General features: G+C 44.0%; 1 protein-coding gene across 3 annotated transcripts; it reads left to right on the top strand.

Annotated features, from left to right (window-relative positions):
- The first annotated feature begins 7171 nt into the window (after positions 1–7171).
- Positions 7172–16231, top strand: LOC128661229 (uncharacterized protein K02A2.6-like). 3 transcript variants are annotated; one of them, XM_053715508.1, is made up of 3 exons: positions 7172–10341; positions 10914–11006; positions 16008–16231. In XM_053715508.1, exon 1 carries the CDS (start codon positions 7183–7185, stop codon positions 9025–9027), a length of 1845 nt encoding a protein of 614 aa, XP_053571483.1. In that variant the 5' UTR covers positions 7172–7182; the 3' UTR covers positions 9028–10341; positions 10914–11006; positions 16008–16231. The 3 variants fall into 3 exon arrangements, with proteins under 3 accessions (XP_053571483.1, XP_053571482.1, XP_053571481.1); XM_053715507.1 differs by lacking the exon at positions 16008–16231 and adding an exon at positions 11994–12198; XM_053715506.1 differs by lacking the exon at positions 10914–11006.
- Positions 16232–24779: the final 8548 nt, after the last annotated feature.

Here is a 24779-nt window from a genome sequence, read left to right as displayed (position 1 = left end):
TGCTTTAATATAATAATGTTAAGGGCATACTGTGTTTCATATCAAATTGATCAGAATAAAAAAAATGTGATATAATACAATACATATAAACATATAACTTAATAATGTAAGGAAATTATGACAGTTATTACCCATTTTAAAGAAATATTTTCTGTTAGAAATGTTCAAATGAATCTGTATGTATTATCACGCTGCCCCCCGGTGTTGCAATGCAAGAACTACAGCCAGAAGGCTTTTTGGCTGTTTTAAAAATGAAATCTCAAAGGGCCAATCCGAGACAAGGTTTCCGTGTGGGCGTAACCAAACCAGATCTCTAATGATTATAAAACAGGAAGGTTAAATGTAAGAGAGGACAGTTTTTTGGTGATTGCTTACCCTGGTGACTGATTAACTGGCGAGCATACTTGGGACACAGTCATTCAAGCAAGGAGCTGAAATACTAACCCTGATCTATGCAAAATAATGTTTCCTTCAAATGAGGAGATCTAAGATATTTGGAAAATATTGAATTACAATTTGGTTCAGACTGGTGATGTATGATTTCTAACTTTAATATTTTAAACAAAGGTTATTGATAATATCATAGTCAAATTGTAGTTAAGCAGATTTAAAGAAGCAGTTTGTATTTCAAGTTAGTATTTCATAAGCCTGTGTAGTGTTAAAAGTTTATTTTTGTATGCTAAGGAATTTATTTAAAGCATTTGTCCACTGTAAGAATACATGTACTTTAGTACCCTAATTAGAATTGTATTGCTGGAGATTAGTAGCTGTGATATTTTAGTCTCATTGTGTTAATTTTGAATGAAAGGATATTGTAAATCAGGCTAGCTTTAAAGGTAAACTTTTATGAGCTTGGTAAAAAAGTATAGACTGTCCTATTGTTTAAATTAGCGCTGTTAGAATTGTATTGCTTGGGTATTTAGCTGTTAAAGATCTTAAAATCTCATTGTACTAACAGGGTGAACTTTTACTGTGAATAAGATAGATTTTTATGAATGTTGCATAGCCTATTTGAACGGTTTTAAACGCATATAGCGTCGTCTCATATTCTAATTCTCACAAATATTTATGTATCAACATGTTCATAGTTATTTACTAATGATAAAGAATTCAGATATTTATATTAATTTTGTTGTCTTAGTAGAAGTATATTGATTGTAGGTTCAGTCTAAAGAAAGATTGTTAAATATATTCCCTGCCATATACTTAGTCACACATTGTTTGGAGAATACTGCTAAGATTTTTATAAATATACTGACACCGAACCCCTGACTGCCTCAGACTCACCAGCCAGTCACACAGTGTAGCTTGAGATGCCTTCACAGCTTACAAGTCCCGATGCTTACAGAATTGTTCCCATTCGTCCCACGAGCTCATATACGATCGCCAAGTGGATGGGGCTAGTGATGCCCGTACTAAAGGGAGCAGGGATATCCATGACTTAGAAGCTGCCAAAGAAAACCAGGACAGGGTAAACCTTCTGGAGCAGCATTAGGTGCAAGACGTCTAAAAGTCACCCAATCGAATCTCGATAGAGCATCAGCAAGGACATTATTGACACCAGGGACATGTTGAGCTTGAAATTGAACATTAAGCTCCAAACAGTGCAACACCAAGCGTCTCAGCAAACAAACCACCCCAGCCGAAGTTGCTGATAGGTTGTTTACTGCATGAACAACACTGAGGTTGTCCGTCCAACAGACTACCATCTTATTTGCAAAGCATGTTCCCCATAACTCAACTGCTAGCACTATCGGGAACAGTTCTAATAATGTAAGGTTTCGCGTGAGCCCTCTCTCTTTCCAGTCTGAAGGCCAAGGGCCTGCAGACCATTGACCTTGAAAATAAGCCCCATATCCCTTAGACCCCGCTGCGTCTGTAAACAAATGCAATGATTGGCTAGAAGTAGGGGGAGAGCGCCAAAGACAAATGCCATTAAAATTTGTTAAAAAGTCTTCCCACACCCGCAAATCGGCTCTCATGCCATCAGTGACTCTAATTCTTTTTGACGGTATAGGGGAAAACCCTCCCCATAGGGATTACTTTACCCACAAAATTAAGAAGGCCCAGCAAGGATTGGAGTTGGCGAAGTGAAACATCACGACTGGCTGCAGTCAACTGTACTGTTAGTAACATGGCTTGAACCTTGTCAGGAGGTAACCTACACAGCTGCTTCTCCGTGTCAATTTGGATACCTAAAAAAGTGAAGCAAGTACATGGACCCTCAGACTTGTCCTCAGCCAGGGGAACCCCAAATTGTGACATGAGATCTCTCATGGTCTGCATAAGTAGCTGGCAATCCCGCAAATCCTTTCTTCCAACCAGGAGAAAGCCATCAAGGTAATGCGCTATGAAATCCCCACCCATCCGCTGGCTGACTGCCCAATGGAGGAACATACTAAATGTCTCAAAAAGGGCACATGAGAGGTCCACATAGTAGCCGCCCTCGAACTTAATTCCCATGAGATGAAAAGCTGCTGGATTCAACGGCAACAAACGAAAGGCAGCTTTTATATCTAATTTTGCGAGTAAGGCCCCTCTACCCGCCGACTGCACCAACTCCAGGGCACTGTCAAACAATTGATATTTCACTGAGCTCAGATATGGGTCAATGGCATCGTTAACTGAAGTGCCTTTGGGGTGAGAAAGATGTTGAATTAAATTAATTTTACCAGCCTCCTTCATTGGCACAACCCCTAATGGAGAAATCACCAAATCCTGGAGGGGGATGGAAGGAAAAGGGCCGACAATCCTACCCAATTTAATTTCTTTGGTCAATTTTGACCTAACAACCTGTGGAAACTGATAAGCAGACTTCAAATTTCTAGTGCAAGAGACCCCTTTTGCACTCCGAATTAAAGGTATATGAAACCCATTCGAAAAACCGTCAAGCAACAATATTGCGGCGTGACGGTCTGGGTAATGACGTAGCCAGGGCTCAAGGGCCTGAACCCTCACTGGGGTTGGGGCCCTTTGTAACAGTCGCAAATCTGTTGGTGCCTCTAGTTGTTTGAAGTTCTTTTCTCTTGGAGCATTCCATGCTGGGGTGAGAACCCCCGCAGAACTTACATGAGTGACAAAAGGTGCAGGAGCTACCTTTATCACATTTGCCATCTTGGTACACCCAACAGGCACCACCTTTACGTTTACCTTTTGGTGAACGAAAGGACTGTCCCGTAACCCCCGTGGATGTGGAGGAGGGAGGATGAGAGCCTAGACGCTGCAAGAGGTGGGTATCTGTGGTGTCAAACGTGAGCACCGGATTCCCTGCCATCTTTTGCCTAAACTCCGAGTTGTAATCTCTCCACCATCCATCTCCATACCTCCTCTGTATCCAGTGTATGTTATCAGTATATTTCAAAATAGCATGACACTGGCTGGGGTACTTTTCTAAATAGCATGAAGAGTACACTCTGAAACAAATGAGCCATTCGTCAAAAGTTTCCGGGCGCTTGAACCGTTTAGGACCAGTGCCATCAAGACTCTTCTCTTTCTGTCTATAAGCTTCTGCCGAAAGCTCAAAGACATTAACGTATTTACCTTGCTGAATTTTCTTAACCGTTTTAGGTTTCAAGTGTCCATGCAAGGAAGGGGTGTAAGAGGGCAAAGAATCACCATGTAAGGCGACCTTTCGCTCTGAACTAAGGCTAGGTAAAGGGCGCTCAATTATCTGGCCTGATGTGTCATGGGGATGCTCCATTAAAGCTAATTGCTGCTGCTGACCTGCTCTTTTAAAATTACCCCCTTGAAATTCCTGCCACATCTTTTTCACCATTGAGAACATGCGTTTCTGGCCCTTAGTGTCTAGCCCCAATGAAGTGTCACTGTCAGATTCTGACTCAGTTAGTGATAAGTCATCTATGTCAGGTCGGTCATGTATAAATGCTCCGGCCTTACCCTCTGCAGAGGATGCTGCTGCTTGAGCTGTGACAACCGGAGGGGCATCTCTCCTTGTTTCAGGAACCGCTGACTGCTGGGCAGGTGCCGCTAGCACTAGATCCTGTTGCGCTCCAGCTGAGTTAGCTGCCTGAGGAGTGATGTTAACTGGACCAGATACTGTTGACAGAACAGGACCCGCTTGAGCCGTACCCTGCAAGATAGATAAAATTTGGCGATCACAACAAACACCAGCATTGGAAGGATTAGCAGTTTCTATCCCTACAGTCTCACTCCCCATTGTACTGCACCCTGCCACACCTCGCAAGTTAGTATTAGGCCTAACTGTATTCGCATTGGGAAATGAAAGAGGGTCCCTAACAGGAAAAAGAGCATTCTGGACACTCATACCCGCACGAAAGTTAGCACCAAGCACGCTGCTCAATGCATTCACATTATCCTGATCATTCACACTGGTGGTTAAGGTGTTAAAAGGAACAGAACCTCTCTCATTTGCAACCTGCACTTTTAATCCTGTCTGTAATGCCCTATCATTTGCATGCATATCACTCACACCTATTAGATTAACAGGGTTAATAATGCCTCCCGCAGTATTACTGCGTTCATTTAACCCTTCAAGCGCAGCAACACTGCTGTGAATGTCACCCCTATTATGGGCATAATCTTGCTTCTTACCCTTATATATCTGGGTATGTGTGCCGCGGCTACCTCTAGCAAACACTCGTTTTTGTGCATTAGCACGGCTGCCCCTCTCATTCCCCATGATATGTTCCTTCCGGCACCTCTCTTATGCCCAACATTTCCAATTGTGGCCCCGCCCCCACGTGTCGCAGCACCAAAGTTACCCCTTCTTTGAACCCTTTTTTCTCCTCTATTGGCCCCCACGGAGACTGGCAATCATTCCCCTACCGGTGTCCTCTCATGGTACTCACCTGCGGCGTGTACGAGAGGACCCGGTCGAATGCCTCCATCTCCGTCTGTGTCCAAGCGTGTGTCCTCCATCTCCGTCTGTGTCCAAGCGTGTGTGAGCGGAAATGACGCCACCAGAATGGGCGGAGCTTCTCGCGTCCACTTCTGGATTCGCCGATGGAGACGCTGCGTGGAGGGGATCGACGGGAGGAGCCATGGCTGCCGCAAGCGACGCAAGAAAGGATGACACCTCCGACGCAGCCGACGAGGGAATCGCTGCAAAAAGGGAAGATACAGATGCCTCAGGTAAGTTACCCGGCAACATGTGACTAGGCCCCAAACCCACCGCCGCCATATTGGAGCCCACTGCTAGGCCCTGATGCAAGGGTGAATGAATATTTAGAACACCCGCAGTGCTTTCAGTAGTTTGGGGGTTATTTATTCGCACAGTAGTGGCGGTCGGATTTGTGATGAGAGCAGGATGTGATGTCACTAGTTTGGGGGCGGGGCTTAGGTCCGGTAGTCTGTGTCGCAGTTAGTTAGTACAATGAACCTGAATAGATGTATGTTGCTGTGCTCTGTAATAAAATAGAGTTGTACCATCATTGCTGTGTTCTGCAGGTGTCCTGCATCTCATGACATGGTGTCAGAAGTTCTGGCCTGCGCTTCTGTTCCTGATCGATGACAATGTCAAAGTTTACCCCACCTGAGCCTTTTGACTTCTCTCAGAAGCGGTTTCAGCGTCAGCGGTTTCAGCGCTTCAGGATTGCTTCCAAACTGAACAAGGAGAGTGGTGAAGTACAAGTTAATTCTCTTTTATACTCTATGGGGAAAGATGTGGAGCCAGTGTTCAATGCTTTTACTTTCCAAGAAGGGGAAGAATTTAACTTTGATATAGTTATGCATAAACTCAGTGCCCACTTTGTGCCCAAAAGAAATGTGATTCATGAGAGAGCTTGTTTTCACAAACGTAGTCAGCGTGTGGGAGAATCTGTGGAGTCATTTGTGCGCAGCCTGTATAAACTAGCTGAATTCTGTGAGTTTGGTGTTGCTAAAGAAGAGCAAATCAGAGACAGAATAGTTATTGGAATTGCAGATGCTGAAGTCTCCCTGAAGCTGCAGTTAGAGCCTGATTTAACTTTAGATGGGGCTATTAGGATGGCCCGCCAGAGTGAACTGGTGAAAAAGCAAAGTGGTGATCTGAGGTCTGAGAGTATTGTGGATGAAGTGCAACAGTCCAGGAAAACTGCTAGTGAAAGGCACAGCGTGAGCGGTAGATCTAAAATAATGGACAGGCCTAGAAGTGGATGGGCGCAGCATGCCCGATGCACACGGTGCTACCGTGCCCATGATCAGAGTGTTATATGCCCGGCCAGAGATAAAAGATGCAGAAAATGTAACAGAATGGGCCATTTTGAAGTGGTGTATAAAACTGAATACATTAAGGAGATGCAGGTGGACGGTGACCAGGAGGGTCAGGAAGTGTCTTTTGTGGGGTCTGTTGTGGAACGGCCAAACTTAGAAGAAGATTGGAAAGTTACTTTTACTGTAATGGGAGCCAAAGTTGATTTTAAGATTGACACAGGAGCAGATATCACTGTAATGTCTTTTGCTGCATTTATGAAATTGCCTCGACAGCCCCAGCTGGCGAAGGTTACTACAAATGTCCATAGTCCCGGTGGCCGCATTGATTGTGCGGGGAAATTTCTTGCCAGCTGTGTGTACAAGCAAAGAAAATTCACCATGTGGGTGCATGTGATTCGAGGCCAGTGTGTTAGCAATTTATTGAGCAGAAAAGCAGCCTGTCATTTGGGCCGCGTGGCCAGAGTAAATGAGATCTCCGAAGATATGTTTGGCGAATTGGGCCTACTGAATTGCAAGCCAGTTCGTATAGCACTCAAAAGTGACGCAGTCCCATACAGTATTTCTGCTCCTTGTAGAATTCCGTTCCCGCTCATGCCTCAAGTGGAGAAAGAGCTTATGCGCATGAAGTCTATGGGGGTTATTGAAGAGGTTGTTGAAGCAACTGACTGGTGTGCCCCCATTGTTCCGGTTGCAAAGAAAAATGGAAAGGTGCGCATCTGTGTGGACCTGAAAAGGTTGAATGAGGCAGTGAAGAGAGAGAGATTTGTGCTGCCGACATTAGAAGACATAGCTCCAAAGTTGGCTGGGGCGAAGTTCTTTTCTACATTAGACGCTTCTAGCGGCTTTTGACAGATCCCCCTGGATCCAAAGTGCCGCAAACTGACTAGCTTTATCACACCGGTAGGTCGGTTTTACTTCTGCAGACTCCCCTTCGGGATATCCTCTGCTCCAGAAATTTTTCAAAGGGAAATTAGTTCTCTCCTAAGTGACCACGTGGGCACGGCAGTCGTCATGGACGACATTCTGGTGTATGAGTCTACAGCGGAGGAGCATGATCAGCGTTTAAGTTGTGTGCTGCAGGCTATCAAAGAGTCTGGGCTGAAGATAAATAAAGAGAAATGCCATTTTAGGAAAACTGAATTATGTTACTTTGGGCACATCATCAATGGGGATGGCATCAAGCCAGACCCCGAGAAAATTCGTACTATTGAACAGATAAAAAGTTCTTCTGATGTACATGAGCTGAGACAGATATTGGGACTTGTAAATTATGTGGGCAAGTTTCTTCCAGATTTATCAACAGTTCTACACCCTATCACAGAGTTGCTAAAGAAAGACGTTGCCTTGGTCTGGGGACCTTCACAAGAAAAAGCTTTTATGCAGGCCAAGTCCCTGCTGGGGTCTGCCCCAGTGCTGGGGTTCTACGACCCTTCCAAAAAGACTGTGGTTAGTGCTGATGCAAGCAGTTATGGGTTAGGGGCTGTTCTCCTGCAGTTAAATGAAAATAAACTACAGCCCATCGCCTATTGTTCCAGCACACTGACGGCTGCAGAGTCAAAATACGCTCAAATTGAGAAAGAGTGCCTGGCTGCAGTTTGGGCCTGTGAGCTCTTTCAGTGTTATCTAGTGGGTTTGGAGAAATTTAGTCTGGAGACTGACCACAAACCGCTAGTCCCTCTAATCAACTCTTATGATATTGACAAAACACCCTTAAGATGCCAGAGACTTTTAATGAGACTGCTCAGGTTCAATGTTCAGGCAGTGCATGTGCCGGGGAAACAACTGGTTGTGGCGGATACACTATCCAGGCTCCTGCTGGCTGCTGCTGAAGAATCCTCCACTGAATCTGATGTGAAAGTGTATGTTGATTCAGTTCTGGCCTCTAAGTCCATTTCTTCAAGGAAACTGGAGGAGATAAAGAAAGAGACATATTTGGACACAGATCTGCAAGAGGTTATAAAGTACATAAAAGAAGGCTGGCCCGAGAGCCGGGCAGCCTGGATGTCTTTAAGTTCTTACCAGCCAGAGAGGTCGCAGCTCACGGAGCTGGAGGGGTTGGTGCTGTTCCAAGACCGCATTGTTATTCCTGTCAGCATGAGGAAGGAGATGTTAAACAGGATTCACGATGGCCACTTAGGCATTACAAAGTGCAGAGAAAGGGCAGCTACAGCTGTGTGGTGGCCTGGGATCAGCTCCGACATTGCAAATCACGTGTCTAAATGTGCCTTTTGCCGGGAACGCCGGACTACTCAGAGAAGGGAGCCCTTGATTTCTACTCCGCTGCCTGCGGGGCCGTGGCAGAAAATAGCTGCTGATTTGTGTGAACTGCACGGGAAAAAGTTCCTTGTTATGATCGACTACTATTCCAGGTATTTGGAAATTGCACCTCTGAATGATATCACAAGTCAAGCTGTTATCATTCGTCTGAAGAGCTTGTTTGCCCGGTGGGACATTCCAATGGAGCTGGTGAGTGATAATGGTATGCAGTTCGCTTCTACAGAGTTCAGTGCTTTCAGCAGGGAATATGAATTTGTACATTCCACGTCAAGTCCACATTATCCGCAGGCCAACGGAATGGCTGAAAGGGCAGTTCAAACAACAAAATTCATTCTAAAGCAATCTGAGTCGTACCTAGCCCTCTTGTCATACAGGGCGACGCCCATTCAAGCCACCGGGTTTAGCCCGGCACAGCTGATGCTAGGACGCCAGGTTCGCACCACTTTACCCTCAGTGGGTGTCTTCAAGCCGTCTGGCCCTGTTCCTCAGGACGAAGTCCTTAGGAGGGATGAAGAGGCCAAAAAGGGTTATCGTTTCTTCTACGCAGGAGACATTCTGTCAGGCCCTTACAGGAACTGAATGTGGGGCAAAGTGTCAGAATTAAACTGGATGATGAGAAGAAATGGAAGACGCCTGCTATGGTAATTGGACACTCTCCAGAACCAAGGTCTTATACAGTCCTTACTGATGGAGGGACGGTTACACGCCGTAACCGAAGACATCTTCAGCCTCTACCTGAGAGTCTGGAACCGGATGCCTCAGTACCACCGCCGGTGGGATCCCCTGTTCTAAGAGAGGTGCCTTCCCCTCAGCAAGATCACAGCAGGGATATATCTTTGCCTCCAGCGGACTCTTATTCACCATCTTCTGTATCAGAGGACAGTTAATGCAAAGTTACATCAAGCAGAAGAGTGGTGAAACTTCCGGCCCAATATAGGGACTGACTTTAGCTAGAACAGTGACCGGAAGTTTGGGCAGAATAATCCCATGGTCACTGTGGACTAGGGTAGTCTACCCCGATGTCCAAGTCAGGATGTAATTTATGTGTTTATATTTTCTGAAGCTATTTGTTTATATATTGTTCGAAAAAATGATGTTGTTGTATACTCTGTTCGTATACCTTGTTATTTGTTATATTCAAATGTATGCTTCGCCTTTGAAAAAGGGGAAGATGTGATGAGAGCAGGATGTGATGTCACTAGTTTGGGGGTGGGGCTTAGGTCCGGTAGTCTGTGTCGCAGTTAGTTAGTACAATGAACCTGAATAGATGTATGTTGCTGTGCTCTGTAATAAAATAGAGTTGTACCATCATTGCTGTGTCCTGCATATGTCCTGCATCTCATGACAGGATTATTGACTGTATAGGGGGAAGGGGGGTGAACCCGAGCAGACCCTCTAGTAATGGTATTAGGCCTTTTCTTAGACACTGGGGTTATCATGTCAGGCCTGTCTCTAAACAGCACAGGCGATTCCTCTATTTGTCCCACCACTTGTATTCCCTGATCTACCCCTGCAACACTAGTTTGGCTCCCTTGTGCACTTGAGGCCTCAATGCTAGGAGGCCTGACCAGTGCCTCAGTGGCATAGGCCGATCCAGTGCAGCTAACTTCATGAACCTCAGCAACTGTTGTAAATGATCTATATATATTACTGTGTGCTGCATCAGCTAAGCTAGAATATTGTGTGTCTGGGACAAAATCATCTAACTCCTCCAAATTATCCATGTCACTTATCTGCTTTTCCTTTCCAGGAGCATGGAATCGTTGTGGAGGAAGTCTGGTTCTTCTGGGACGCTACATGAAGAAGTTTTGAATCACAGCAAACACTGCAAAAACGTCTCTGCTAAGGATCCAGGAAGAAGAGGGCCAGGAAGCTGTGTTGCAAGCTTTTAAGGTAAGAGGCGGAGCTCCTCCCTACACTAGCAACATTGTTGCAACTAACCCCACACTGCCTCTTCTCCTATCTCACTCCTTCCAGCATTAACACTTAGCTTGCTTCAGTCCCATGCTGGTCCCTCCACTGTCTATCTCTAAGCTGCCATCTCTCTAAGTGACATCTTTAAGTGGCAGTGCTAAGAATTAGTCAAGAATTGAACAAGATTAGAAGATGATTTGAGACAAATTAAATATTTTCTATTTAAAACAAAAATGTTGCACTTTCCACCTCACAGAAATGCCCCCACTGCTATAAATCTCATTCTCACCTACTCTTACTTTCCATCTTGCTGCTATTAGCATCAGGCGACATCTGTCCAAATCCTGGGCCCACACTCATTCCCACAATTACCCAATCACGCACTCCTTATAGTAACTTTAATAAAAGCAACACACATAACCTCATTTCCATCAAATGCATCCCATACGCACACACTCCTTTCACTTGTGCACTATGGAACTCTCGCTCTGTCTGCAATAAACTTACAACTGTTCATGACCTGTTTATTTCAAATTCTTTCACCCTTTTAGCAATTACCGAAACCTGGCTTTCTCCTTCCGACACAGTTTCCACTGCTGCTCTCACACATGGTGGTCTTCACTTTAGCCATACCCCTAGGCCAGGTGAGAAACGTGGTGGTGGTGTTGGGATCCTGCTCTCCCCCTCCTGCACTTATCAATACCTACCTCCAATCCCATCTCTCTCCTTCTCTTCCTTTGAAGTCCACTGTATTCGCCTGTTCTCCCCCCTCTCCCTCAAAGTGGCAGTCATCTATCGCCCTCCCGGACCTACCTCCCATTTCCTTGACAACTTTGCCGCCTGGCTTCCTCACTTTCTCTCTTCAAATATACCAACCCTAATTCTTGGGGACTTCAACATTCCCATTGACAACCCATCTGCCCCTGCTGCCTCTAAACTTATTTCACTTACATCCTTCTTCAGTCTCTCACAATCCACCCTATTCCCTACCCACCGTGATGGACACTCCATCAACCTGGTATTTTCCTACCTCTGTTCTATATCTGACCTCATCTGGTGCCCCCTTTCCCATTTCAGACCATCACCTGGTCACCTATAATATTAATGCAACAGCTAAACCAACTCCTCCATCCCGCCCCCGCAGCTGTAGAAATCTGCATGCTGTGGATCCGCTCCAATTTTCAAAAACTATTCAAGATCTCCTCCCTCACACTTCCACTATAACCTGCCCTGATCTCACAACATCCCACTATAACACACTTGCCCCTCCCCAGCTGTGCAAAACATCACGCCGTCAGTTGCAGCCCTGGCACTCTCATCAAACACGCTATTTGCAAAAATGCTCTCATACTGCTGAGCGTGTCTGGAGGAAAACTCATTTTGAACCTGACTTCATACTGTCAGGGTTTTTCCCTGTTGTGTTTGCCATGTGCTGCTGCAGCCATTTTACTCACCTCTCTTCCTGATTATGGTGCATTGTGGGGAATGCTGCTCAATTCCTGCACTTCCTTTTATGGCCAGACTGGTGTGCATCATCCATGTGTGACAGGATGCAGTCTCAGAATTGTGATGTCATCACTTATTATTTAAAGGGCCTCTATTCAGTATGCTTTGCCTTTGCGTTGTCTCAGACCTGTTTGTGAAAGTTCCTGTGTATTACCTGGCTGCCTGACGTCCTTCCTGGTTCCTGATCCCTGGCTTGTTCCTGACTCTGCTGTTTTCCTTGTTCCTGATTCCGGCTCGTCTGACTATTCGCTTTGGCTCCTGACTCGGCTCGCCTGACTACCAGCTCTGGTTTTGATTCCTGGTTTGACTTGTGGACTTTTTATTATTTTTTGCTATTAATAAAGGTGTGATTATTTTTGCAGTTCTCGTCTCAGACTGATTCCTGGCACCCTTACACATACACTATAAGTTTATGCTTCATTCATACACTTGTGACCTTCGCTTAGCCAAGCAAACCTATTTCTCCTCCCTATCTACTCTTTCCTCAAACCCTAAACGACTCTTCTCCACCTTTAACTCTCTCCTCCACCCTCCTGCTCCACCCCCCTCATCGGTCTTTAGTGCTGAAGACTTGGCAGACTACTTTTTAAACAAAACACATTCTATCCGGAGCAACATCCCAACACCAACCTGCAATACCCCATCAACAGGCCCTGCTACTCCCTCTGCCACCCTCTGTATCCTGCATCCAGCCACTGAGAATGAAGTTTCCTCATTGCTATCTTCCTCACGCCTCACTACCTGCCCACTCAACCCTATACCTTCCCATCTAATACCCTCTCTATCTTCTACCCTCACTCCTGCTCTTACACACATCTTCAACCTATCTCTTTCTACCGGCTCATTCCCATCTTCTTTCAAACATGCAACAGTCACTCCCATACTCAAAAAACCCTCCCTTGACCCTAATTCTCCTGAAAGCTACCGCCCCATATCACTGCTCTCACTAACATCAAAACTCCTTGAAAAACTAATTTACAATCGCCTAACCCACTTCCTGTCAATCTGGATTCCGCCCCAAACACTCAACTGAGACTGCCCTTACCAAGGTTATGAATGATCTTCTCTCTGCTAAAAATATTGGCCACTACTCCATACTCATCCTACTTGACCTCTCAGCTGCCTTCGACACAGTTGACCACCCCCTCCTCCTACAAACCCTTAGCTCTTTTGGCCTCTGTGGCACTGCTCTTTCCTGGTTTCACTCTTATCTTTCTCACAGGTCTTTTTCTGTGTAATTTGCCAATGCCTCCTCCTGTCTAATGCCTCTGTCTGTTGGAGTACCTCAAGGATCTGTTCTGGGTCCTCTACTCTTCTCCATTTATACTTCTTCTCTGGTAAACTTATCAACAGTTATGGCTTCAAATACCACCTCTATGCTGATGACACCCAGATCTACCTCTCCACCCCTGCTCTCTCTCCCTCTGTCCTTTCTCATGTCAGTGACTGCTTATCTGGTATTTCTTCCTGGATGGCCTCTCACCACCTAAAGATTAACATGTCCAACAGGCCCATTTATCAAAGGGCTTGCGGACCTGATCCGACACTGCGGATCAGGTCCGCAAGACCTCGCTAAATGCGGAGAGCAATACGCTCTCCGCATTTAACATTGCACCAGCAGCTCACAAGAGCTGCTGGTGCAACGCCGCCCCCTGCTGACTCGCGGCCAATCGGCCGCCAGCAGGGAGCTGTCAATCAACCCGATCGTATTCGATCGGGTTGATGTCCGGCGATTCCTGTCCGCCTGTTCAGAGCAGGCGGACAGGGTTATGGAGCAGCGGTCTTTAGACCGCTGCTTCATAACTTGTGTTTCTGGCGAGTCTGAAGACTCGCCAGAAACACGGCCCTTCAAGCTCCGTACGGAGCTTGATAAATGGGCCTGGATGACTGAGCTCTTTCTTATCCCCCCTCAAGCTCTACGCCGACCTGTGACTTCTCTATCCCTGTTGACGGCATCACCATTTCCCCATCACCCCAAGTCCGCTGCCTCGGAGTTACACTTGACTCAAATCTATCCTTCACCCCCCATATCCAATTGCTTTCTACATCCTGCCGCAACCATCTACGCAACATTTCCAAGATTTGACCTTTTCTGTGCGCTAACAGCACAAAGCAAATAATCCACTCCCTTGTTATTTCCCGACTTGATTACTGCAATAACCTACTTACTGGCCTTCCTCTTTCCCGCCTCTCCCCTCTTCAATCCATCCTAAATGCCTCTGCCAGGCTGATCCACCTTTCCCGTCGCTCTGTATCTGCTGCACCTCTCTGCGAGTCCCTTCATTGGCTCCCCATACACAGCAAAATTATAATCAAAATTCTCACCCTTGCATACAAAGCGCTCACCAAACCCGCTCCCCTCTACCTATCCTCTCTAATCAACAAGTATACTCCAGCCCTCCCACTAAGATCCAACAATGACCTGCTCCTTGCTTCTGCGACTATCACCTCCTCTCATGCTAGACTGCAGGACTTCTGTCGTGCAGCATCTACCCTCTGGAACACTCTCCCTCGTGCTGTCAGGCTTTGCCCTAATCTTTCTTCCTTTAAATGCTATCTGAAGACTTTTCTGTTCAGGGAAGCCTACCACCCAACTCAATAATATTCCTTTTACCTAACAACATTTCCCTCCTCTAACTCTGCATTAACATCTTTCTCAATCTTGCAGTCCTCATCTCCTGTTTCTCAACCTCCTACCCTTCTAGATTGTAAGTTCCCATGGGAATAGGGCCCTCAATCCCTCCTGTATGTGTTTGTAAATTTTGTCCTGTATCTTACAAGTCTTGTATTGTTTTATTTAAATGAATTGTATCCATGGACAGCGCTGCAGAATATGATGGCGCTTCATAAATAAAGTATAATAATAATAATAATAATAAAAGGGCTTTTATTTCCATTGCAATAACAAAGGGCTTTCCGAGCCAAGACTTCGGAATTGACTGCGGCATCTTCATGCTGATGGTTTTCTGTCATTCAAATGTTTTCAGAAATTTAAACTAAATTTACATTAGCTTATGAAGTTTTATTTATTTTCTTTAAATCAGCAGTCTTCTTTCTACGTGGCATTGGATGCCCCTTTTGATTACACCATAGTAAGTTGCTTTTTAATATTTAGAAAGCAATGTAATATTAAATCATTAAATGTGCCAAAGTTCATATTGATTTTTTACAGTTAGACATGCCGTCCTTGCGGAAATGGTGGTGTCTGTTGTTGATGGAAATCTTTGATGTCAGAAGGTATTTATCTGTATGCTTTCAGACAATGCCGTCTCAAGACACATTAATAATATCCACATTTTTACATTAAGTTACGGCAAGCTTTTTGCACACTGGACAGACGAGTCAAAAGCTGTCCTTCAGGGTCAACACGTGCCATTATTCCAACTGGGAAAACGCAAGTTCGTGGAAGTTAGTCAGGTCGCAATCTTGTAATTAAACAGTTAAATGACCCCTCAATGCTGTAGAATTGCCTAATAAAAAACAATGATTTAACACCTAGAGGCCAATTTATCAAATGTCTAAATGTCGAACAGACATCGCTGATTGCGGAGAGCAATACGCTCTCTGTATTCAGCATTGCACCAGCAGCTCTTGTGAGCTGCTGGTGCAACGCTGCCCCCTGCAGACTCGCGGCCACCAGCAGGGGGTGTCAATCAACCTGATCGTACTCGAACGGGTTGAATTGTGGCGATGTCTGTCTGCCTCATCAGAGCAGGCGGACAGGGTTGTGGAGCCGCTGTCTTTAGACCGCTGCTTCATAACTGCTGTTTCTGGCGAGTCTGTTTCCATTCGGAGCCTCCTACTCTGAATTTCAAATAAGCAGTAGATTTTTTTCTGACAAATTTAATTTTTAATCTCATTTACTGGCCCCCTGTATTATGTGACAGACATCTGCCAATCATACACTAGTATGCATATACCTTGTGAGCTTGTGCACATGCTCAGTATGATCTTGTTCCTTAGAAAGTGTGCATATAAAAAGACTGGGCTTAATTTAATAATGGAAGTAAATTGTAAAGTGTCTTAAAACTGCTGCTCTTTCTGATTCATAAAAGTAAATTTTTGACTTGAGTGTCCCTTTAATGATTTTTGTTTTGATTGGGACTATGACTAAGTTTCCTCCCATGCGCTCATTACAGATCTACACCTGTTCTGTGGGCGCAGATGAATGAAGAGGACCGCCAGAAGGCCGTAGATAACAAGAACCAGAAGCAGGGGAGCCCTTCCTCTTTGTATTCCAGCCCATGGAGTTGTTTTTGCCAACAGGGCCTCCAAGTTAATGCCATGTTCAACAAATGACTGATGGACAAGGGGTGGTGCTGGGTTTGAATTATTGATAATAAAAAATAACTAATAGAAATAACACTATTTCTGCGTCAGTGCTCCACTAACACCAAACCACAAGTATGAAGGTAGAAGAAAATGACAGATAACAGTATATATATATATATAGCAGTAGCCTATTGTTACTTCTGCTTTCATAGTATAAGGTTAGGGCTATAAGTTTCAATGGTTTCTGACCTTGAGTTTAAATATTGTGAATTTAAACAGTAGATAAAACATGAAAACTCAAGATGATGGTAAAATTAATCCTATGGTCAGGGCCGCCACTAGAAATTTTGGGGCCCCTGACTTAACCATTGATCAGCCCCCCCTTTGACATGTGCAATTTTTCACCAAGTGACTAAAACGTATATTCACTTTATTCTTAAGTGTAGTCAAACTTGGAAATGTTGTAAAGGTAGTAACACAGAAACACATAGACACACTTATATACTGAAACACACACTCACACATAAGGATTCACATATAGACACTCTAGCAGACACGCAAAGAAACACACAAACACACTCATACACTGAAGCACACACTCACACATAAGGATTCACATAGACACTCTAGCAGACACGCAAAGAAACACACAAACACACTCATACACTGAAACACACACTCACACATAAGGATTCACATAGACACTCTAGCAGACACGCAAAGAAACACACAAACACAATCATACACTGAAGTACACACTCATACATAAGGATTCACATAAAGACACTCTAGTAGACACGTAAAGAAACACACTCATACACTGAAACACACACTCACACATAAGGATTCACATAGACACTCTAGCAGACTGTCATGTATTCACCGTTCATCGCCGTGTCACCGCGGCTCCCGGATCTCTTCTGGTTCCTACGTCACGTTGCTAGGCAACGTGACGCATTCTCTGACAGCCCCTGTGACGTACGGCCTCTTTCTACCTTTAAATCTCGGCGGGAGATTTACTCGGGGCCCGTTTGTTCGCTTCTGCCGGACCCTACCTATGTGAGGTATACTTTTAGAGTCTGAACCTATCCCACATGACCTTGTTTTGCCTACTAATCTTTAGCTAACATTTGTTTGTGAACACCTGCTTAAAGGGACTTAATCTGTTTGCTTGCTAATCCTGCTAATAAGGACATAATCATTTGTTTGCTGAGAATCCTGCTTAAAGGGACATTAACATTTGTTTGTGAACACCTGCTTAAAGGGACTTTATCTTTGCTTGCTTTAATCCTGCTAATAAGGACATAATCATTTGTTTGCTGAGAATCCTGCTGAAAGGGACATTAACATTTGTTTGCGGACACCTGCTTAAAGGGACGTTATCTTTGCTTGCTTTAATCCTGCTAATAAGGACATAATCATTTGTTTGCTTACAATCCTGCATCAAGGAACTTTAACTTTTGTTTTCTAACAACCTGCTTAAAGGAACATTATTTGTTTGTTACAAATCCTCAAGAAAGAAACATTATTATTTGTTCTCTGATAACCTGCTTAAAGGGACATTATTTTGGTTTGTGTCAATTTCCCTGAGAAAGGAACGCTATCTCCTGTAAATCAATTCTGTCCTCAAGAAGATATATTGAATTACTATTCTTTTGGAAAGTTCTTATATCCTGCTTATTTTGTTTCCTGAGTGGGTCACGTCCTGGATATTTCTCAGTGTGCCAGCGTGTGTTTTAATATCCACGCTAGCACTTGGGTTAAATCCTGAACTGACTTAATACGGCTGACATTACAAACGGGCCATAAATGGACCCCACTGAATTATCCATGGCCGTGACTCACCAGGGACAATTATTGGGATCTCATGCTACCCACTTGCAATCCTTGGATACTAAGCTGGATCAAATCACTACATTATTACAGAGCTTGGTTGCTCCTATCCCTCCCAATCCTAATATTGAGGCATCTCCCCCTCCTATTCCCATCGACCAATCACAAGGACATTTGAGTCCTAGGATTCCTCTTCCAGATAAATATGATGGGAATCCTGAAGACTGTAGGGGATTTCTGAATCAATGTCGACTTCACTTTCGTAACAGTCCTACCCTTTTTGCTACTCCCTCATCTCGGATTACATTCCTTATTTCCTTAATGAAAGGAAGAGCTTTGGCCTGGGTATCACCTCTGTTAGAAAAAGATGATCTTATACTTCAGGATGTGGATGCTTTTCTTTCTGTTTTTTCCAATGTGTTTGACAAACCTGGAAGGACTTCCGCTGCTGAAGCTTCTCTATTAGACCTACGTCAGGGTGCTCAACCAGTGTCTCAATATGCCATTGAGTTCCGCACTCTTGCATCTGAAACTACTTGGAATCAGGGAGCTCTTAGAGCAGCTTTTCGCAAAGGACTTTCAGAGCGTCTCAAAGATGAATTGGTGTATCGGGAACTTCCAGACTCCCTAGAAGCCTTAATAAATCTTTGCATCAGTCTTGATTCTAGATATCGTGAACGCCAACAAGAAAGAGAAAGAAATCAGAGGTCCTCAACTCGAACTCCTTTTCGTCTGGCGCCTCGTTTTTCTAACCCGGTAACAACTGCCTCTCCTTCCCCTGATCAAGCTGAACCTATGGAAGTGGGAACCATAAAATTAACCGAAACTGAGCGTTTGAGAAGACGTTCTCTTGGCCTGTGTCTATACTGTGGCCTTAAAGGGCATTTATTAAGGGATTGTCCTACCAGGCCAGTAAAAGCCAGGGCTTAACTTCTGTCCAGGGAACTAAGTTAAGCCAAAAACAAGTTCATTCCCTCTATAATAAACTCTTTGTTCCTGTAACCCTTCAGTTGGGCGATAACAAGATTCATACCCAAGCTCTTATTGATTCTGGTGCTGGAGGAGTGTTCATTGACTCCACTTTTGTATCTACTCATACTATTCCCTTAATAAGAAAGAAGTTTTCAGTTTCCGTCTCTACTGTTAGTGGAGATCCTTTGGGTTCCGGACTCATCCAGTTTACTACTATACCCATACTTTTTTCTGTCGGAGTACTTCATTGTGAGAGGATATGTTTTGATGTGATTACTACTCCTCAATTTCCCATAATCCTGGGTCTTCCTTGGCTTCAGTTGCATAATCCTACCTTTTCTTGGACCCATGGTGAACTCACCTCCTGGGGATTATCTTGCCATACTAACTGTCTTCAACCACTTACTAAGATACCACTCACTATTGCTCTTACTACCGACTCTTCTGGTCCTCTACCTACGCAGTATCAAGATTTTGTCGATGTCTTTTCTAAAAAAGAAGCAGAACGCCTTCCTCCTCATCGTTCATTTGATTGCCCTATTGACCTTCTTCCTGGAACTCCTTATCCTCGAGGCAAAACTTATCCACTTTCTAGGCCTGAAAATTTAGCCTTGGAAGAATATATCAAAGATAATTTGGCCAGAGGATTCATTCGACCCTCCTCTTCTCCTGTAGGGGCTGGGTTCTTCTTTGTGGGAAAGAAGGATGGCGGACTGCGACCTTGTATCGATTACAGAGGGTTAAATCAAATTACCATCAAGAACAGTTATCCTTTACCCCTAATACCTGAATTATTCACATATCTTCAAGGTTCCACCATTTTTACCAAGCTCGATCTCCGTGGAGCATACAATCTTATCCGTATGCGCAAGGGTGATGAGTGGAAGACAGCCTTTAACACTCGATTTGGGCATTATGAGTATCTTGTCATGCCGTTTGGGCTGTGTAATGCCCCTGCTGTTTTTCAACACTTCGTGAATGAGATTTTTCGGGATTTCTTGAATATTTTTGTTATCATTTACCTTGACGATATATTAATTTTTTCTCAAAACTACCAAGATCATATACATCACGTCAGGAAAGTACTTCAACGTTTAAGAGATAACCATCTATTTGCCAAACTGGAGAAATGTTCTTTTCATCAAAGGTCCATTCCTTTTTTGGGATATGTAATCTCTGAATCAGGATTTGAAATGGATCCAACTAAACTTTCTGCCATTTTGGAGTGGCCTAAACCTGATTCTCTTAAAGCTCTGCAACGTTTCCTGGGATTTGCCAGTTATTACAGGAAATTCATCAAAGGTTTTGCTACTATAACGTCACCTCTTTCCTCTCTCACCAGGAAAGGACAAAACTGTAAAGATTGGCCTCCTGAAGCTGTTGAAGCTTTTGATTCTCTCAAAAAAGCTTTCTCTTCTGCACCTATCCTGCGTCACCCAAATCCGGATTTTCAATTTATTCTTGAAGTGGATGCTTCTTCAGTTGCTGCTGGGGCTGTTCTTTCCCAACGTATACCTGACACAGGAAAGATCCACCCTGTGGGATTCTTCTCCAAGAAATTTTCTCCTTCTGAATTAAATTATGATGTAGGTAATAAGGAGTTACTTGCTATTAAAATGGCACTGGATGAATGGAGGCATTGGTTGGAAGGCACTTCTTTGCCGTTTACTATACTCACAGATCATAAAAACCTTCTCTATCTTCAAACGGCCAAACGACTGAACTCCAGACAAGCACGTTGGTCTTTGTTCTTCTCACGTTTTCATTACAATCTGTCTTATATTCCCGGTTCTAAGAACATCAAGGCTGACGCCCTTTCCAGACAATTTCAAGATACTTCAACTCCTGAATCTGGTACCATACTTCAACCTCATAAAGTCTTAGCCCAGTTATCAACCTCGTGGTTACATGATTTACAATCTGCTCAAAAGGATCTTCCTTTGTCTTGCAAACCTCCTGATGGCCTACTCTTTGTTCCTAAACGTCTTCGTTCCAAGATTCTATATTGGGCTCACGACAGTCCTCTCTCTGGACATCCTGGCATCAGTAACACCGCTCGAAGGCTCAAGCAGCATGTCTGGTGGCCTACTCTGTCTCAAGATGTTACAGATTATGTCTCAGTATGTATACAGTGTGCCAGCAATAAGACTCCTCGTCAACTTCCCTCCGGTTTGCTTCAACCGTTACCCATTCCTCATCAGCCTTGGACCCATTTATCCATGGATTTTATTACCGATCTTCCTCTTTCAGCTGGAAACAACACTATCTGGGTGGTTGTTGACAGGTTCACTAAGACAGCTCACTTCATTCCTTTACCTGGTTTACCATCTGCCAAAAGACTTTCCGAAATTTTTCTCTTACACATTGTGAGATTACATGGCTTCCCTCTGAACATTGTTTCGGATAGAGGAGTACAATTTGTTTCTCGGTTTTGGAGATCACTCTGCAAACACTTTGGAACAACTATCTCTTTGTCTACTTCACATCATCCGGAGTCTAATGGCCAAACCGAAAGGGTTAACCAGTGCCTTGAAACTTATTTGAGGCATTATGTGGATCATCATCATTCTAATTGGACTGGTTACCTTCCACTAGCAGAATTGGCTCATAACACACGTTACAACTCCTCTCTTCGGACCTCTCCTTTTCATGCAGCCTATGGATTTCAACCCAGAACGTTTCCTCTACACACCTCTTCCACTGACAATCCTGCTTCTGATCTATCCGCCAGGAGGTTAACTCGTCATTGGAAGAAGATACGCCTTCTTCTTTCCAAGGCTTCTGAACGTTATAAGTTCTATTCTGATCTTCGGCGACGGAGGGCTCCCAAATATCGGCCTGGCGATAAGGTTTGGGTTTCTTCACGTCATCTTCGCCTCAAACAGCCTTCCATCAAATTGGGACCACGATATGTGGGTCCTTTCCGAATACTGGGTCAAGTATGTCCTACTGCTTACCGAATTGCTCTGCCCAAGACCCTCAAAGCCCATCCGGTATTTCACGTATCTCTTTTGAAACCTGTATTATCTAATAGGTATTCTAAACCTTTGCTCAAACCTCCACCTCTTTTGATTCATGGCCAACCTGAATTTGAGGTCAGTCACATCCTGGATTCCAAACTTCGTGGTAAGAAACTGTATTATCTCATTCATTGGAAAGGTTATCCTGTTACGGAACGATCCTGGGAACCTGCCCGGCAGGTGCGTGCCCCTGCCTTAATTAAGGCCTTTCACAAGTTCCACCCTACTAGGCCTGGTCCTGTCCCCCGGAGGGGTCCTTGAGGGGGGGGTGATGTCATGTATTCACCGTTCATCGCCGTGTCACCGCGGCTCCCGGATCTCTTCTGGTTCCTACGTCACGTTGCTAGGCAACGTGACGCATTCTCTGACAGCCCCTGTGACGTACGGCCTCTTTCTACCTTTAAATCTCGGCGGGAGATTTACTCGGGGCCCGTTTGTTCGCTTCTGCCGGACCCTACCTATGTGAGGTATACTTTTAGAGTCTGAACCTATCCCACATGACCTTGTTTTGCCTACTAATCTTTAGCTAACATTTGTTTGTGAACACCTGCTTAAAGGGACTTAATCTGTTTGCTTGCTAATCCTGCTAATAAGGACATAATCATTTGTTTGCTGAGAATCCTGCTTAAAGGGACATTAACATTTGTTTGTGAACACCTGCTTAAAGGGACTTTATCTTTGCTTGCTTTAATCCTGCTAATAAGGACATAATCATTTGTTTGCTGAGAATCCTGCTGAAAGGGACATTAACATTTGTTTGCGGACACCTGCTTAAAGGGACGTTATCTTTGCTTGCTTTAATCCTGCTAATAAGGACATAATCATTTGTTTGCTTACAATCCTGCATCAAGGAACTTTAACTTTTGTTTTCTAACAACCTGCTTAAAGGAACATTATTTGTTTGTTACAAATCCTCAAGAAAGAAACATTATTATTTGTTCTCTGATAACCTGCTTAAAGGGACATTATTTTGGTTTGTGTCAATTTCCCTGAGAAAGGAACGCTATCTCCTGTAAATCAATTCTGTCCTCAAGAAGATATATTGAATTACTATTCTTTTGGAAAGTTCTTATATCCTGCTTATTTTGTTTCCTGAGTGGGTCACGTCCTGGATATTTCTCAGTGTGCCAGCGTGTGTTTTAATATCCACGCTAGCACTTGGGTTAAATCCTGAACTGACTTAATACGGCTGACACAGACACGCAAAGAAACACACTCATACACTGAAGCACACACTCACACATAAGAATTCACATAAAGACACTCTAGTAGACATGCAAAGAAACACACAGACACACTCATACACTGAAACACACACTCACACATAAGGATTCACATATAGACACTCTAGTAGACACGTAAAGAAACACACAGACACACTCATACACTGAAACACACACTCACACATAAGGATTCACATAAAGACACTCTAGTAGACACGTAAAGAAACACACAGACACACTCATACACTGAAACACACACTCACACATAAGGATTCACATATAGACACTCTAGTAGACACGTAAAGAAACACACAGACACACTCATACACTGAAACACACACTCACACATAAGGATTCACATAAAGACACTCTAGTAGACACGTAAAGAAACACACAGACACACTCATACACTGAACACACAGACACACTCATACACTGAAGCACACACTCACACATAAGGATTCATATATAGACACTCTAGTAGACACGTTAAGAAACACACAGACACACTCATACACTGAAACACACAGACACACTCATACACTGAAGCACACACTCACACATAAGGGATCACATATAGACACTCTAGCAGACACGCAAAGGAACACACAAATACACTGAAGTACACACTCACACATAAGGATTCACATATAGACACTCTAGCAGACAACACGCAAAGAAACACAGGAACACACTCAGACATTGAAACACACACTCACACATAAGGATTCACATATAGACACTCTAGCAGACACGCTAAGAAACACACAGACACACTCATACACTGAAACACACACTCACACATAAGGATTCACATATAGACACTCTAGCAGACACGCAAAGAAACACACAAACACACTCATACACTGAAGCACACACTCGCACATAAGGATTCACATAAAGACACTCTAGTAGACACGTACAGAAATACACAGACACACTCATACACTGAAGCACACACTCACACATAAGGATTCACATATAGACACTCTAGTAGACACGTTAAGAAACACACAGACACACTCATACACTGAAGCACACACTCGCACATAAGGATTCACATAGACACTCTAGCAGACACGCAAAGAAACACACAGACACACTCATACACTGAAGCACACACTCGCACATAAGGATTCACATATAGACACTCTAGCAGACACGCAAAGAGACACACTCATACACTGAAGCACACACTCACACATAAGGATTCACATATAGACACTCTAGCAGACACGCAAAGAAACACACAAACATAGTCATACACTGAAGCACACACTCACACATAAGGATTCACATAGACACTCTAGCAGACACGTACAGAAATACACAGACACACTCATACACTGAAACACACACTCACACATAAGGATTCACATATAGACACTCTAGTAGACACGTTAAGAAACACACAGACACACTCATACACTGAAACACACACTCACACATAAGGATTCACATATAGACACTCTAGCAGACACGCAAAGAAACACACAAACACACTGATACACTGAAGTACAAACTCACACATAAGGATTCACATTAGCAGGCCCATTTATCAAGCTCCGTATGGAGCTTGAAGGGCCGTGTT

The sequence above is a fragment of the Bombina bombina genome, chromosome 5, assembly GCF_027579735.1.
Source record: "Bombina bombina isolate aBomBom1 chromosome 5, aBomBom1.pri, whole genome shotgun sequence".
NCBI classification, from domain to species: Eukaryota; Metazoa; Chordata; class Amphibia; order Anura; family Bombinatoridae; genus Bombina; species Bombina bombina.
Note: the sequence above shows the minus strand (reverse complement) of the source record. Positions and strands in the feature narration are given on the sequence as shown.